The 13,814-nt window shown below is 58.4% G+C and overlaps 2 protein-coding genes across 8 annotated transcripts in view; both read right to left on the bottom strand.

Annotated features, from left to right (window-relative positions):
- Positions 1 to 36: 36 nt before the first annotated feature.
- On the bottom strand, positions 37 to 6,239 carry ISYNA1 (inositol-3-phosphate synthase 1). Of its 7 annotated transcripts, XM_079772504.1 has the most exons (12): positions 6,103 to 6,239; positions 3,760 to 3,948; positions 2,852 to 2,980; positions 2,586 to 2,747; positions 2,223 to 2,355; positions 1,938 to 2,131; positions 1,605 to 1,754; positions 1,312 to 1,527; positions 1,028 to 1,192; positions 836 to 949; positions 536 to 753; positions 37 to 413 (listed from the first exon to the last, which is right to left on the bottom strand). In XM_079772504.1, the coding sequence occupies exons 1-12, from the start codon at positions 6,109 to 6,111 to the stop codon at positions 212 to 214; spliced, it is 1,881 nt and encodes a 626-aa protein (XP_079628630.1). In that variant the 5' UTR covers positions 6,112 to 6,239; the 3' UTR covers positions 37 to 211. The 7 variants fall into 7 exon arrangements, with proteins under 7 accessions (XP_079628630.1, XP_079628632.1, XP_079628634.1 ...); XM_079772506.1 differs by lacking the exon at positions 6,103 to 6,239 and having other exon boundaries at positions 2,852 to 3,036; positions 3,313 to 6,064; XM_079772508.1 differs by lacking the exon at positions 6,103 to 6,239 and having other exon boundaries at positions 3,313 to 6,064.
- Positions 6,240 to 6,675: 436 nt separating this feature from the next.
- The window catches only part of ELL (elongation factor for RNA polymerase II), a 64,440-nt gene continuing 57,301 nt past the window's right edge, over positions 6,676 to 13,814 (bottom strand). Inside the window, exons 9-12 of the mRNA XM_079772503.1 lie at positions 10,919 to 10,985; positions 10,489 to 10,660; positions 9,255 to 9,299; positions 6,676 to 8,639 (exon numbers count right to left, since the gene is read on the bottom strand). Coding sequence (XP_079628629.1) covers positions 8,523 to 8,639; positions 9,255 to 9,299; positions 10,489 to 10,660; positions 10,919 to 10,985 — 401 coding nt within the window. The 3' untranslated portion in view covers positions 6,676 to 8,522. The remainder of the gene's footprint in view (positions 8,640 to 9,254; positions 9,300 to 10,488; positions 10,661 to 10,918; positions 10,986 to 13,814) is intronic.

The following is a 13,814-nucleotide window of genomic DNA, read 5'->3' as shown; positions in this document are numbered from 1 at the left end:
GGTCCCTGAGGATTGGGACAACAGTTTTGAAGGGTAGGTGAGTGTCTTTACCAGGTGAAAAGGTGGGGATGGTTAGGGTTAGGTCAAAGTCCCCCAAAACCCACAGGTGTAGCTGATAGTGGCAATGCCTTTATTGTCTCTGGGAGGCCGGGAAGGGTGGGTCCAGAGGGGCAAAGGGGTAGGAGTTGCTGGGAGCTGTGTGGCCACTGCCTCAGGTGGTGTGCACCAAGGGTGCCTCAACCTGCGAGTGCCCGTTGGCATCACCAGTACAGCTGTTGGGGGCCGATGGTGCCAATTCTTTCTTGCAAGACACAAGGCTGGCAGGGGCCGCAGGCCTGACTTGCTTGGGGCTTGGGCGTTCAGTCTTGTGCTCCAGAAGCATGTGGTTCTGCGGCGGGAGCCCCACGCAGGCCCTGGAGGACGGAGGGGATTCAGCAGGGCCTCCGATCCCTAGGGCCCTGTGAGCAGCCCTGCCCCGCATGAGCATAAGACCAAGGGTGGGCCCACTACCCCCCCCTCCCCGGGCGGGGCACACCTGAAGATGTTCTCGATGCAGCTGCGCTGTCGGAAGAGTGAGTTGACCACAGGGCTGCCTGGTGGAGCCAGTGGTGCCTTGAAGAGGAAGCCAAGCAGGGACAGCACCGGGTGGAAGCCCTGAGGTTCCAGGTCTGAGTCGGTACAGAAGCTCACGCGCTGGCACAGCTCTGTCAGCAGCACCAGGTCCAGCATGATAGGCGCGGCCAGAAGCGAGTCCTGTGGGGCCAGTGGGTCAGGTGGTGGGGGGTGTAGGCAGTGGGGGGGGGAGGTCCCACTCCCGTCCCCACGCAGTCCACACCTCACAGGTGTTGTGCAGCACCAGCGTGTTGGTGCCGCCTAGCATCAGCTCCGACGTGTACTCATCCATTGCGCGTTTGCTGTCGCCCACATACGGCACATACTTGATAACCACCTGGGGGGCAGAACGGGGTCACACGGGTTGCCCTCCTCTACCAGGCGCCCCCCTCCCCACCGCCTGCACCCCACACACGCAGTGGTCAGGCTCCTCGCCGGGTGCATAGAGCACCGGGTTGCTCTGCACCATGTCGTCCACCACGCTGCTCTTGGACACCTCCTTGGAGCGGAACTGCGACGGCGCTGACAGGTTTTGCCCGTCATTGTTGCCCAGGTGGTTGTAGCTCACGATGGACATGGGCTGAGAGAACAAAGGACCATGAGGATGCTGCAGACCCCACAATGGAAGAGCAATTCAGGAGCCCAAAGCTCAGGATTAGACCCCACCCCCCTGAACCAGGTACCCCCAGGCCTACCCACCTTGAGGCCAGAGCTGATAAGGAAGTCAACCAGCACAGACTTGACCTTGGTCTGGCCTGACTTGAAGTCATCTCCGCCCACAAACACACGGCGCTGCCAGGCGAGCTCGAGTGCGCCGGGCACCAGAGTGTTCTGTGGGGACCCATTGAGGAAGGCGCAGCCCTCCAAGATGCTGGCCACAGCGAAGAGCGTGGAGGGTGACACCTCCAGACCTAGCTGTGGGCGCAGGAAGACAGTCAGTGGAGGGATCCTTGGGGCTGGCCCTGACCATGCTCCACTCTGGGTGCACCCACCTGAATGGTACGCAGCAGGTTTTCGGCGGTGTCATTGAGGCCTGGGACCAGTTCGCAGAAGCGCTCTGTGTTTGCTGTCCACAGCACAATGACTTTGTCCAGCCCCGCGGAGGACCGGAAGTCACGGATGTCCCTTCGGATCTGCTCCAACTAGGGAGCGGGGGAAGATACTACAGATCCCCTGTGGAGCCCTGGGCTACTAACCTCCCCAAGTGCAAAGAGAGGCCGGGACCCTCGGGATGGGGGCATGGGGACAAAAGGAGGACAACGTGGGGCGAATGGGAAACAGGTGGCAGGGAGAGGGGCAAATGGAAGTGGGAGCAAGTGCTGCACCTGTTGCGCGCGCGTGCCAGGGATGAGGTTGTCCGCACGCCCGCTCTGGTTAGCTGCGATGAACTCTGGGATGTAGACGGAGGGCCTTGGGCGCAGAGTCTCCATGTGCGGCCACAGCTGTTCCTGCAGCCCCCAATCGAGCACCTGCGCGCGCCGCATGGCCTCAGCCAGATTCAGCGAAGATATGTCCCAGCCTGGGGCGACCCTCAGGTTCAGCCAGGTCCTACAGCTGGGCCCCTCTAGACCCCGCCTCCCACCCCAACCCCGGCCCAGGGCCCCGCCCACCATCGAACACGAGGTCGTCCGGCGACACCATAGGCAGCAGCGCGTGGAAGGGCACGAACACCTCTTTGCCTCCAGCATCTAAGCCCAGGCTAACGGTGCCTGCCTGCGTCAGCGAGCCGTAGTAGTTGGCCTCCTGGGGGCAGCGGTGGGGGGTTGGGGGTAGGCATGGTGTGAGCAAGCTGGGGTGGGAGCTACTCCCCCTCTGGAGGTACCTTTCCCCAGCCAGTCACCACCTTAGGCTCCGCTCCTTGGAGGCCCCGCCCCCGTGGAAGCCCCGCCCCGTGGACCCATCCTCTCAGAGCCAATCTCCTGCTTGGACTCCAGCGGAGCCCTAGCTGCCGCAGCACCCCATTCGACCCCCACCTTACGACCCGTGCGCGTGGGCCAGGACAGGCGCAGTCGATTGGCTAGCACGGCAGCGGTGAGCGTGGAGCCGTTGTTGCCGCCCCAGCCGACGAGCATGACCCCGAGCCGGGGTACCTGCCGGGCGGTCCGGAAGGTGAAGCGCGTGGATGAGGGGTGTACCTGAGGGGGCAGTACAGTGAGCCCAGAGCCGCAGACGTTGGGCAATCCCACCCCCTCCTGGCTCTCTGGGTGCCCTAGGCCCCGCTTCCCTGTCCCTAGCCCACCTTGAGGACGCCATCCTCGCGGCTGACGCTTGTCGTCCGGTACTCGTACTGCGCCTCGATGGCCTCGGGGCTGTAGACCACGTCGGGGCTCTCGACCACAAACTGCGCTGCAGCCGCCATCGCAGCGAGCTGGGGGTATGGGGTCGGCAGGAAGTCAGCGGGAACACGAGAAAAAGCCGAGCGTACTTTTATTTTTATATTATTGATATGAGAGAGAGAGAGAGAGAGAGAGAGAGAGAGAGAGAGAGAGAGAGAGAGGGAGGAAGGGAGCGAGAGAAACATCGATTTGTTGTTCCACTTACACATTCATTGATTGATTCTTGTGTGTGCCCTGGCAGGGACCCGCAACCTTGGCGTGTGGGTTCCGCGCTCTAACTGGACCCGTACCCCACCAGGGGCCCCACTCACCAGCGCAGTCAGTTGATTCCCTGGACCCGCACCCCATCTAGAGCCCCACTCACCGGCGCAGAGTCAGTTCAGACAGGCGGTGAGCTCAGAGCGCTCGAACTCTAAAGAAAAGAGCCCCGGCCCCGCCCTCACCCCGCCTCTTGCTCCTCCCGCGCTGGGGAGACGGGGTGGGGGAGGGCCGGCAGTGGCCTTGGACTCGGGTTCGAGGCCCTACAGCGCAGAGCCCAGGAAGCTATCATTCGTCCGCCCCGTCGGGCGCTGGCGGGCATTAACGTGGGCTATAGACCCCGGCTCCAGCACGGGGTGCATGGATTCACTTCTCACCACAGCCCGTTAGGGAGCCCAGCCTCTTGGCTCCATTTCACAAAAGAGGACATTAAGGCTGCTAGTGAGCACCAGGCCCGTTACAAGACAGGGTTGCTGGGCCTATGAGAGTAGGTGTCCCTGGGTCCGAGATACTACAGGGGAAACTGAGGCAGAAGACTGAGCTAGGACTATACCTCAAAGCCAGACACTCTTCCAGCCCAGGCTGCTTCCCCTTCTTTCCTCCTTTCTTCAGTAATAGCCAAGCACCTGGACCTCTGACAGGGTTCACAGGGGTGGGGGGTGAGGGGTGGGGCGCGTCCTGGGACACCACGGTTCCCCAGCTGTAGCAGGAGGACTTGGCAGGGCCAGGTTGGGGAGGGTGGCTGTTAGGTGGGTAAGGGAGAAAAGAGAATGGGAAGGACCCAGTGAGCCAGCTGGGGAGGAGCTAGGCTTGCACACCACTGCATCCTGCTAGCACCCTGTGATAAGGGAGCGTGGGAACCTGGTGGGCAGGCGGGGGTTGCTCCCCCAGGAACTTTCCAAAACAAGCAGCCTCCTCTGGCTGAAAAGTTTCCACCACTGGAGTTGGCCCAAAAGGTGAATGGCTGGGAACATTCGCAGGAAACATGGTCAGGGCCTGATCTTGTGGGGATAGGGGGGTAGGGCTCTAAGACTGACCCCAGGCTTTGCTCTCAAAGGGCCCCAGTGTGGAGAAGTTGGTAATGGACTAGAGCAGCAGTCGCCAACCAGTGGTCCACGGACCACTGGTGATCGTGAGATCCGAAAGGTTGGCAACTGCTGGACTAGAGCATCCCCAGCTGGAGGGAACTCGGAGGGAGGGCTGGTCAGGGCAGGCTGCCTGTAGGAGGTGGCTGCTGGAGGGGTCTTCAGATCTGAAGACATCTCTTATCAAGAGATATGAAGAGCTGCCCAGACAAAAACCTGGGGGAGTGCATTCAGGAGCAGATGAAAAGGCAGCTGGGGAGGGGAAGGAAGGTGTGTGGGGAACCAAGGCAGACCTCAGGGCTGGGGACAGAGAATATGGTATAAGTATTTGAGTTTTGTTCCAGTTCCTAGGCAAAGCTTGAGTTTGATCAGTGGCCAGTGATTTACTCAATGATACCTATGTAATGTAGCATCCATAAAACCCCCTAACCAACGGAGTATGGGTGAAAACACGAGGTGCTGGGAAGGTGGCACACCAAGCGGGCATGGAAGCCCTGTGCTAGTCTCCATACCTTGCCCTTTGCATCTCCTCCCTTTGGCTGTTGGTTTTCTGAACACTGTGAGCCATTCTAGAAAATCACCAAACCTATAGGGGTTGTCTGAAACCCCAATTTATAGCCAGCTGTTCAGAAGTATGGGTGGCCGGGGACTTGTGGCTAGTGTCTAAAGTGGGGTGGGGGCAGTCTTGTGGGACTGAGCAGCTTAAGCTGTGGGGTGTGATGCCAGCCCCAGAAATTAACTGTTGGACATCTAGTTGGAATCAGGATCAGAGGGAGCTTGCACCTCCAGGCCAGATATGTCATGGGGCTGTGCAGAGAGGAGAAATACCCCAAGATGCAGCCCTGGGGAAGCCTAGCATTCTCAGGGCAGCGTGTGGGAGGTGCCAGTAGGAGGCTGGTGGGGCAGAGCAGGCCCAGGCGGGCTCCATGGAGGGGCAGTGCTGAGGTTAGCTGGAAACAGCTGGGACTATTCCTCCCTATTAAGATGACTGCAAGGGTTGCTGGGTATGCAACACCAGGTGAGTGCTACCTGGAGGCAAGGTGGTGAGCAACTGGGACCACCATCCAGACCAGACCACTGTCTATACCAGAGACCACTGTCTCCTGAGGGCAAGGACAGAGCTATCTTGATTACTGCTGTGTGCCAGTGCCTAGGGGAGCCTGGTGCACAGGAGGGGCTGTGGGATCTGGGTGCTGGTGAGAGGACAATCAGGGATGTTATCCAGTAAGTGGCAGGAGGGGGTGGGGAGCATCAAGCCCTTCAGCCACAGTGATCTCCTGAAGTGGGGGGAGACACTTTTGGGAGGTGGGGGACTGGACTCATGGTGTCCTTAGTTTAGGAAGGTGGTCAGGGAACCAACTGCCTGTGGCTGCAGCACACTAAAGAGGTGATGGCCGGGGTGGCGCCAGGCAATGTGGGGTGCTATGGGCAAGGTTGGCAGAGGGGGGAGGTGCGTGGGCAGGTGTGACAGGACAGGACCAGACGCAGGTGTCAGCCTGGGCCTTGGGGTGTGGAGACAGGGATAGCCATGTTATCCCCTGGAAGAATGTGACAGCTAGGCCAGTGGGGAGCAGGGTACACTCTGCCCTGCCAGGCCCACCTGACCTCGCCTCCCACACCCCTCGGATTCCTGAGCCTCCTCAGAACTCAGGCCAAGGTCGCTGGCCAGGGAGCCACCAGGGAGGCTGAGGCCTACATCCCTGACCCCTGGACATTAATCCTGGTCTTACTCTTTATCTGTTTTTCCCTCCCAAAATAAACACCACCACCCCCCGACCCCACTGTGTCCAGGATCTCTGTCTTTGGCTCACCTGGAACATGGGTCAAGGACGGCATCCCATTGTTGTCCTGGGCCTGTGGGGCTCCAATGGACCTTAGCATCCCTGTCCTCACTGGGGGCACAGGGGATACCCCAGAGTGCCAGCCCTAGGAGGAACTAACAATAAAGTTACTCACCACTGTTTTCACCAATCACAAGTTGTTTCCCCAAATAAGGGTGCTCCCCTTACCCCACATGGTGCTGCTGGAGCCTGGGGGACCCCCCTGCTTGACACAGCCCACCCCATCCATACTGCAGTTGGCAGGGAGGGCAATGCCCTACTCACACCTGCTGTGGCTGCCACGGCCCTGCCTCCCCAGTTTCTCTTACCTGTGACCAGGCGGTCTTAGCCTCCTGCCCTGGCACCTGGAGGGCCCACTGCCTCAGGCCAGGCTCCACCTGCTGGCTTCACCAGGCTCACCTGCTGGCAGCGGCTCAGGCAGGCTGTTAGAACGCCTTCTCTGCCCCATCACCATTGCCTGATCCCAGCCCAGCTCCACACAGGACCAGGGCCACCTGGCTGTGACAGACACACCAACACACCTATGCAGCCTGGGCTGCTAGATTCAGTTCAGTGAAATTTATTGTAGGTTGAAAAATCAGCATTCACCTGTTTAGTGTACAAAAAGGACACTAGATCTTTAAGAAAATATTAGGAAACTGAAGACGTGGGTGCTTTTCAATTGTAACATTTTGGCAAAAGTGAAAAGTTCTTGTAAACACCAACTCCATGGCTCAAAATAGTTTTCCTCCACAGTACAATATTAAAAAGAAAAAAACAGTATCAATAAGTTAAGACCATATTTAATCAGCTAGAACTTTTGTCCATCAACCCCCAAAGCACAAAACTTTTCTTAGCTTCATAATTCCTGAAAAGGAAGAAAAACAACAACAAAAAGAAAATTCAATTGAGAGTCCCTTGACCAGGTTCCCAGGGCAGAGGGCTGGACCTCCTTAAACACCCCTTGTCACCAGACTGCCTGTCCACAAACACAGCTGTCTGCACAGCTTGGGGTCCAGGGTCTGCTCAGCCCTTCACCCACTCTGTCCCAAATGAAAAATAACCTAACAGCTAGTAAAACATGAAGGATGAGCTTCCTTGGTGCTGACACCCAGGGGCCCGTGGAAGAGACTGGTGGGTGGGCACAGTGCAGGTGTTCACAAGGGACCTGCTCTTTGGGAAACCATCAGGAGATACCCCACAGCTTATACACAGCTCTGCGTGTGAGCACTGCCGCTCTCCCTGTGGGGGTGTGGGTCACAGCCATGTGCCACCCCACTGAAGGTGGCTCTCAATCTTATGTACAAACCTCAGACCCCACCACGCCCTGGTGCCCGGGGCTACACGCGCGCGCGCACGTACACACAGCTCCCCGATGCTCTGGAGGACACTATACTAGGCACAGTGACTAAGCAGCAATTAGGGTATCCATACAGCCTGTGCTCACTCTTGGAGGCCCCCTGACCTCACCAACCCCTAGCCCCTCCCTGAGTGCATACCCCGTGGTTGCTCTGCTAAGACAACCCCAGGACCCATAAGGGGACTGAGGAATGGAGTGAGGTCTCAACAGTACAACATAAAAAGCAGCAGCAAAGGGGAAATTGAGAACATGGAATAAAGTCCAGCACTGTAGCTGCATAATGAGCTTGTAGCACAGAGAACCCTAGTGCTCCAACAGCTGAGGGCCTGAAATAGTGGACAGGGCAGGGGCTCCAGCAGCTGCTCTGGGGGCCAGCTGGAGTTCTCAAAATAGACCTGGGGGTTGACCTGCCCTGCACACCCCCTTAGAGAGAGCCCACCCTTGCTTGGGCCTTGAGGGCCTGGCCAGGCACTCAGCCAGAGCCCAGCATGGGAGAGGTGACCAAGGCTGATCCCCTGCCCAACTTTCCAATGGCATCTGTAATACTGCAGGAAGGACACAGGGCAGCGTCTAGACTCTGGGCGTCCAAGGAAGGGAGGCACAGGTTTAGAAAAAAAGATGCTTTCTCTTTCATACAAAAATAGACTCAAGTCTCATGAGCAGTAGCTAAAAGTGGCTGTCTTTGTATAAAACTAGAAAAGGCAGGCAAGCCAGCCAAGTCTTCTGGTGAGAGGAAGCTGAAGCCCCTTGGGCTGTAGTCAGCGAAGAGGTGGGCTTCCTGGGGAGCTTGTCCTGGATGGGGCTGTTCTGGAGGTATGGGGCTCAGGGATGGGGACACCCCACCTGGATCTGTGCCCTGTGGATGCCAGGTCTGCAGGGCCTCCCCTGAAAGCCGGCGTTGCTGGCTCAGATCAATGTGTCTTCCTCGTGTTTATTTTGTTAAATAAAAATTTTCCCCTTTTTTTAGCTCTCCCCGCCCCCAAAGCCCCAGCTCCCTTGCCATCCAGAAGGGTCAATCCAGGGAGGGCGAGCTCCTGCCCTGTGGCTGGGGCTAGGGCCAAGGCTGCAGCTGCCGTTGGTCATACTCAGCAATGAGCCTCTTGATGTGGGCCAGCTTGCTGTGCAGGTACTCACAACGGTGCTTCTCCTGGCTGTAGTTGGTATTGGTCTGCAAAAGAGCAGCAGGGTGAGCCAATCCTGCAGCCACTGGCATGCTGGAGCATGGCTGTAATGGAAGCTGTCCTGTGTGAAGATGCTAGTCTACCTGCCACCTCAGGCTTCCATTGCTCCTGCTTACAGGCCAGTGCCCACTGGGCAATGACAGGGACCCCTGCTCCACCTTGGGCCAGAGCCCTCGGCTGGCTTCCCTCCCAAGCCCCAGGCCCTACCCTGGGAAATGGGATCGTGGCCAGGATGCGGGTCAGAGGCAAGATCAGCAGAAACCTGGCTGAGCTAGGGCCTGGCTGGCAAGGAACCAGCTGGCATGCAGAGCACACGCATGGTGATCCCACAGCTAGTGGCCTTCAGGAATAAAAGCTGTTATCACCCTGGCCAGGCACGGGCAAGGAGCTACCTCACATATCTTCAGGGACCCCAAGGAGAAGGCCCCGAGCCCATGAGGCTGGGCGCCCTTGCCAAATTAGCAGCTGAAGCTGGGAACTTTGCCTCCTCTCCTTGACTTTAGGGGTTGCTTCACCAAGCAGTGGGAGAGCTGGAGGGCGCTGCGGTACACGGAGAGAGGCTGCTCCCCACCCCCCACCCCCACAGTGGGGTGGACATTTACCTTTTTGATTTTGCGATATTCCTGCAAAATCTGCCCACGAGTAGTCTACAGGAAAACAAAAGAAAGAAAACAATGACCTCACCTGCAGGAAGCTCCCAGTGAGGGGGGTGAGGTGCCTCCCTGATAACCCATGACCTGCACGTCACCACAGGCCTGGGGACAATAGCCTCCAGGTGGCCCTGAGGAGAGGTGACCGAAGTACAGAGGAAGGATAGGCTGGGGGAAGGAAGCTGGACCAGGGGGCAAGGTGCAGGGGCCCAGGCTCAGGGACAAGGCAGCACAGTGGGAGGGGGCAAAGAGCAGGCAGATACCCTCCTTCCCTTGCACCCCAGCTGGCCTGTCCACTGTTCAAGGCTAAGCACAGAGGCCCCTGACAACCTGGGGATGCGGGGAGATGCTGGGGCATGTCCACATAGGAGCAAGAAGGAAGGAGGATTGCTATAACCTGAGGCCTCATCTGTCTCAGACCCGCAGGGTCCCCATCTCTCTCCCAATCAAGAGCCACCTCCTCTGGAACCAAAGAGGCCTGGTCAGTGGAGACAGACCCTGACCCCCCGATTAATTAGGGTTGGCCCTGTAGTCAGGTGACCAGCTCTAAAAGGTGGCTCAAAAGGGAGGCTGGTGTTCTAGGGCTGGAGACCGAAACCCTCCACTGCAGGGAGCTCCCACCTGGGGGCTAAGGGAGACCACGTGCCAGGGCTGCCATAAGTACAGGTGAAGGACCACAGGGACGCTCCATCCCCTCCCACTTCCCACTGTGGCTCTGACGGTGCACAGATGGGCCATGTGGTGCAGTGTGGCCTGGCCTTTCCCCTCCTGGCCAGGGTGCCCCGTAATGTGGGCAGTGGGCTGCAGAGAGGATCCCAGGCACTCTCACAGGCAGGACACAGGTGCCGCAACCCAGTGCTCCCTGCCTTGGCCTTCCTGCTTGCGCTAAGTCGCATCCCTGCCTCCGGGGCTCACGTTCCACCTGCAGAGTTGATGCCAATGTCTTCACTGCAGAGGAGGCCAACTAGGCTGAGAGCCTTCTGGCTCCCATGGCAGAGCCCAGACCCAGGCCTGAACCAAGTGACCAGCAAGGGACGGCCACCTGCCAGTCCATGAGGGATCAAAATGCTGGCTCAGCCCCTCCTCCCCAAGAAGGGCAGCAGATAGGTTTGGAGGCCGTGGGCTTAGCTGGACTGTGAGAAACAGACCCATCTCCCCAGGGTAGGGTGCTGGCAGGGAGCTCTACCTCGTACTCCTCGGAGCCCTGGGAGAGCTGCCGGAGCTGGGCGTCCAGCTGCGTGAACCGCCGTGTGATCTGCTCAATGCGGGCGTGCAGGTCTCGGTACTCACTGTACTCGGCGTTGAAGTCATTCTTGTAGCTCTGGCGCTGCTCTGAGGAGGAGATAGTGGCATATTTTCTGGAAAAGGGAGAGAATGGCGGGGCTCAGGGGCTGCTGTAGAGAGGCTGGAGTACCTGTGGCTGCATAGCCTGCCACACCCAGGAAGAGCCTGGCCCAAGCAGGAGCCTGGCCTAGAACAAGCCGAGGGGATGGAACGGGCACCCAGGGACTTGGACTTAGTCCTGCCACTGCTGAGCTGCAGTGCAGGGTGAGGGGGGAAGGCAGGGGTGAAACTCCTGGGAGAAGCAGAGCGGCCGGCCGAAAGGAAGTACTCACAGCAAGTAGTCTGGTGTCTCTGAAGTTGACGTGGGGACGCTTGAGCTGTTGCAGGTCCCATTTAAACCTACAAAGAGCAAACAAGATCTGCAAAAGGTTCAGGCTTCATTGCCTGAACGACATGGAAGGGACAGCAGAGAGGCAGTGAGAGACTGCAGGACCCTGCTGGACCCAGAACCTCTGCCCTTCCATTATGTGGGCGTGTATGTTCTCAAACCACAGCTGTGTAAGTGCAGAGCAACCAAGTCCCTCGGGTGTTTAGTCTCCAGCCATAAAGGAGCAAGTCAGATGGCCCCCAGGGGAAACCTTGAACCTGCCTGCACCTCTCTCTGCTGACAGTCAGTGGTCTGAGCTCCACATGATGCTCCCATTCTTCCTACTAGACGACAGACTTTGGGACCCGAAGGGCAGCCCCAGTACAGGGCTGGGCCAGGGTCATGAAGGGAACACCCTAGGTTGTCCCTGTGGTGGGGACTGAGGACAAGGGACCAAGGCCTGCCTGGGCAATAGTCAACTGAAACTACAATCTGGTCTGTCTACGCCCCCGTCTTTTTGAGATGAAGAGGTTTTATCAGTTTGTGAGAGGAGAGCAGTTTGCCAGCTCTCTCTTGGTTTAACACTTAGATGGTAGGCATCTGGGCACTAGGCCACCTGCAGTACACCCCCACCTGTACCTGAGAGTGTTATTTTTAACTAGAGGCCCAGCGCATGAATTTGTGCACGGGTGGGGTCTGGCCGGCCTGCCCCAATCAGGGCCTATGGGGCCAGGCCTGTGGCGGGGGGGGGGGGGGGGGGGGGAGGGGGGGCCGCACTGGTCTAACTCCCAGCTGAGGGGACAATTTGCATATTAGCCTTTTATTGTATAGGATGAGGCTGTGCTCTCCCTGGACCGAAGCCTGATGGACATATATGTGAGGGTTTTAGTCCACGTTCCCAGGACCCATGCCCAGCACAAGGCAGGCCTCTAGGGATGTTTTGCATTGAGGCTCCAACACCTTTGGGATCCTGCCTGCAGCAAAACTCTGAGGCTCCGACTCCTGCTGGAGTACTAGGCCTCCCTGGTAACAGCTGAGGTGATTCCTGCCATGGAGCCTCAGTTTCACTGGCAACAAACCCCACAGCTGCTCCTCTACCCCCACCCCCATCACTCCACTAGCTTCTCCTGTGCCTCCCAGGGACAGGGTCAAGGGGATGTGTCCATGAGTTCACACTGCAGGCCCTAGAGAAAGCTAAGCCCAAGCCACCCACCCAGCATACTGGCTTGCCCAGAAAGCCACCCTGAAGCCACAGGAGTGGTCCATGACCTGATGCTCAGTTTGGGGGTGGGCACAGGTCCCAGGAGCGGTCTTAGCACAGGGTGATGATGAAGGTGGCCAGAGAGTAGCTCTGGGATGAATGGGGGCCACAGGCTAGGGCTGGGTGAACAGTGCCACCTGCCTGACAGGTGGAGGCAGTCGCACCTATCAGGGTCAGAGGTAATCATTAGGTGGGGCTGGGACAACAGGGTCAGACTAGGGGTCAGTGCCATGCATAAGAGTGGGTTAAATCAATGCAGGAAGCTTCCTCAGGTGCTGGCCTGGATTCTCCGGAGTTTGGGGAGGGGCCTGGTGCCAGAGAACAATGCCACTGTTAAGGGAAGTATGTTTGCCTGCACAAGCACAGCACATCCGTACCCAGAGCAGCACAGGGTGCAGAGGGCTCTGAGCCCACCCATTTTTGTTATCATTTGAGTCACCTGCGAGATGATCATCAATGCCAGGCACAGCTTCTGGTGCTCAGCCATCCCTTTCCTCTTCCTGGTTTGCCTGATTCCAAACCTTACTTTCTTCCTCAGCCAGGGGACTGGGTATGAGCTGCCTGGCCGACTCACAACAGGCCAGATCTGAGTCCCATGTGTGTGTGGGGCCAGCCTGGGCTACAACTTTCTGGCCCCATTCTTCCTCCTTCCCAGGGCCCTGCCAGAGGCACAAGGATCTTGCTTCTACCATTTGGGAGAATGTGCTATTGGGCCAGGCTGCTGAGGACCTGTCTCCCTGGCCAAGATGGGATCAGAAGGGCACTCAGGAAATCAGGCCACCTTCTCCCAGTCTGTCTACCCAGATGTTGGGAAGCCCAGTGGCACAGCAGGGCCAAGAGGAACTCAGAGGTCTGACCCTGTGTCTGCTAGGACTTGCCCCCCACCCCCACCCCGCCACAGGGAGGGACTGTAGTAGCATTTCTGGAGGGCAGTCAAATAACTCCTTAAAAAACCTGAAGGAAAAAACGGCTTTGCTACCCCAGGAATGCCCCTATTCGGACCCTTCCTGGGGAAATGATCCCAGAGCCACACCAGGTGGCAAGCCTGGGACTATCTGCATGTGTGTATTGGGGGGGGGGGGGGGGGGTCGGGTGGCACACTGTGATTGTTTTGCTACAAACTGATCAAGTTCACAGCCACACAGGGTGCTCAGCCCAGGTGCCTGGGGCTGTGAACTCAGGGTGGCCCAGGCTCTGCTGCCAGCCTGGCCTGTCCACATGCCTCCCCAGTGTCCCTGGGCCCCACAGGTTTTCTTGCTCAGTACATAGCCCAGACGGGCCTTGTACCCCTCCCTCATCCTGCTGCTGAGACCCCAGATTTCTCAACAGCCAGCTGGCTGTGTGACCGTCTGGCTCTGGCTGCCCGCTGTTCTGTGAACAACCTCCCAAACCCTCTCTCCACAGGATCGCCAGGCTACACGAGGCCCATGGCAGCCCAGGCGCTGCCCTTCTCCTGCCAGGCCATCCCATGGCTTTCCCTGAACGCAGAAGGCCCCTGACCTGCCCTGACCCCTCTCAGTGTCTGTGCCTGAAACTTGTTCCTATCCCCATGCATTGCCCCTCCTGTGAGCCTCAGCTTGGTCGGATCTGTGTCTCTAGC

This window comes from Cnephaeus nilssonii (genome assembly GCF_951640355.1).
Source record: "Cnephaeus nilssonii genome assembly, chromosome: 5".
In the NCBI taxonomy this organism is placed as follows: domain Eukaryota; kingdom Metazoa; phylum Chordata; class Mammalia; order Chiroptera; family Vespertilionidae; genus Cnephaeus; species Cnephaeus nilssonii.
This window is presented reverse-complemented; position numbering and strand designations above follow the sequence as displayed.

What these genes read in the sequence shown, in the direction of transcription:
- ISYNA1 (XM_079772504.1), bottom strand. An exon ending in GAAGAGTGTCTGGCTTTGAG is followed by an intron (nt 2,981 to 3,759) that starts GTATAGTCCTAG and finishes CCATACCCCCAG; the next exon opens with CTCGCTGCGATGGCGGCTGC. An exon ending in GGACGACCTCGTGTTCGATG is followed by an intron (nt 2,132 to 2,222) that starts GTGGGCGGGGCC and finishes GGGTCGCCCCAG; the next exon opens with GCTGGGACATATCTTCGCTG.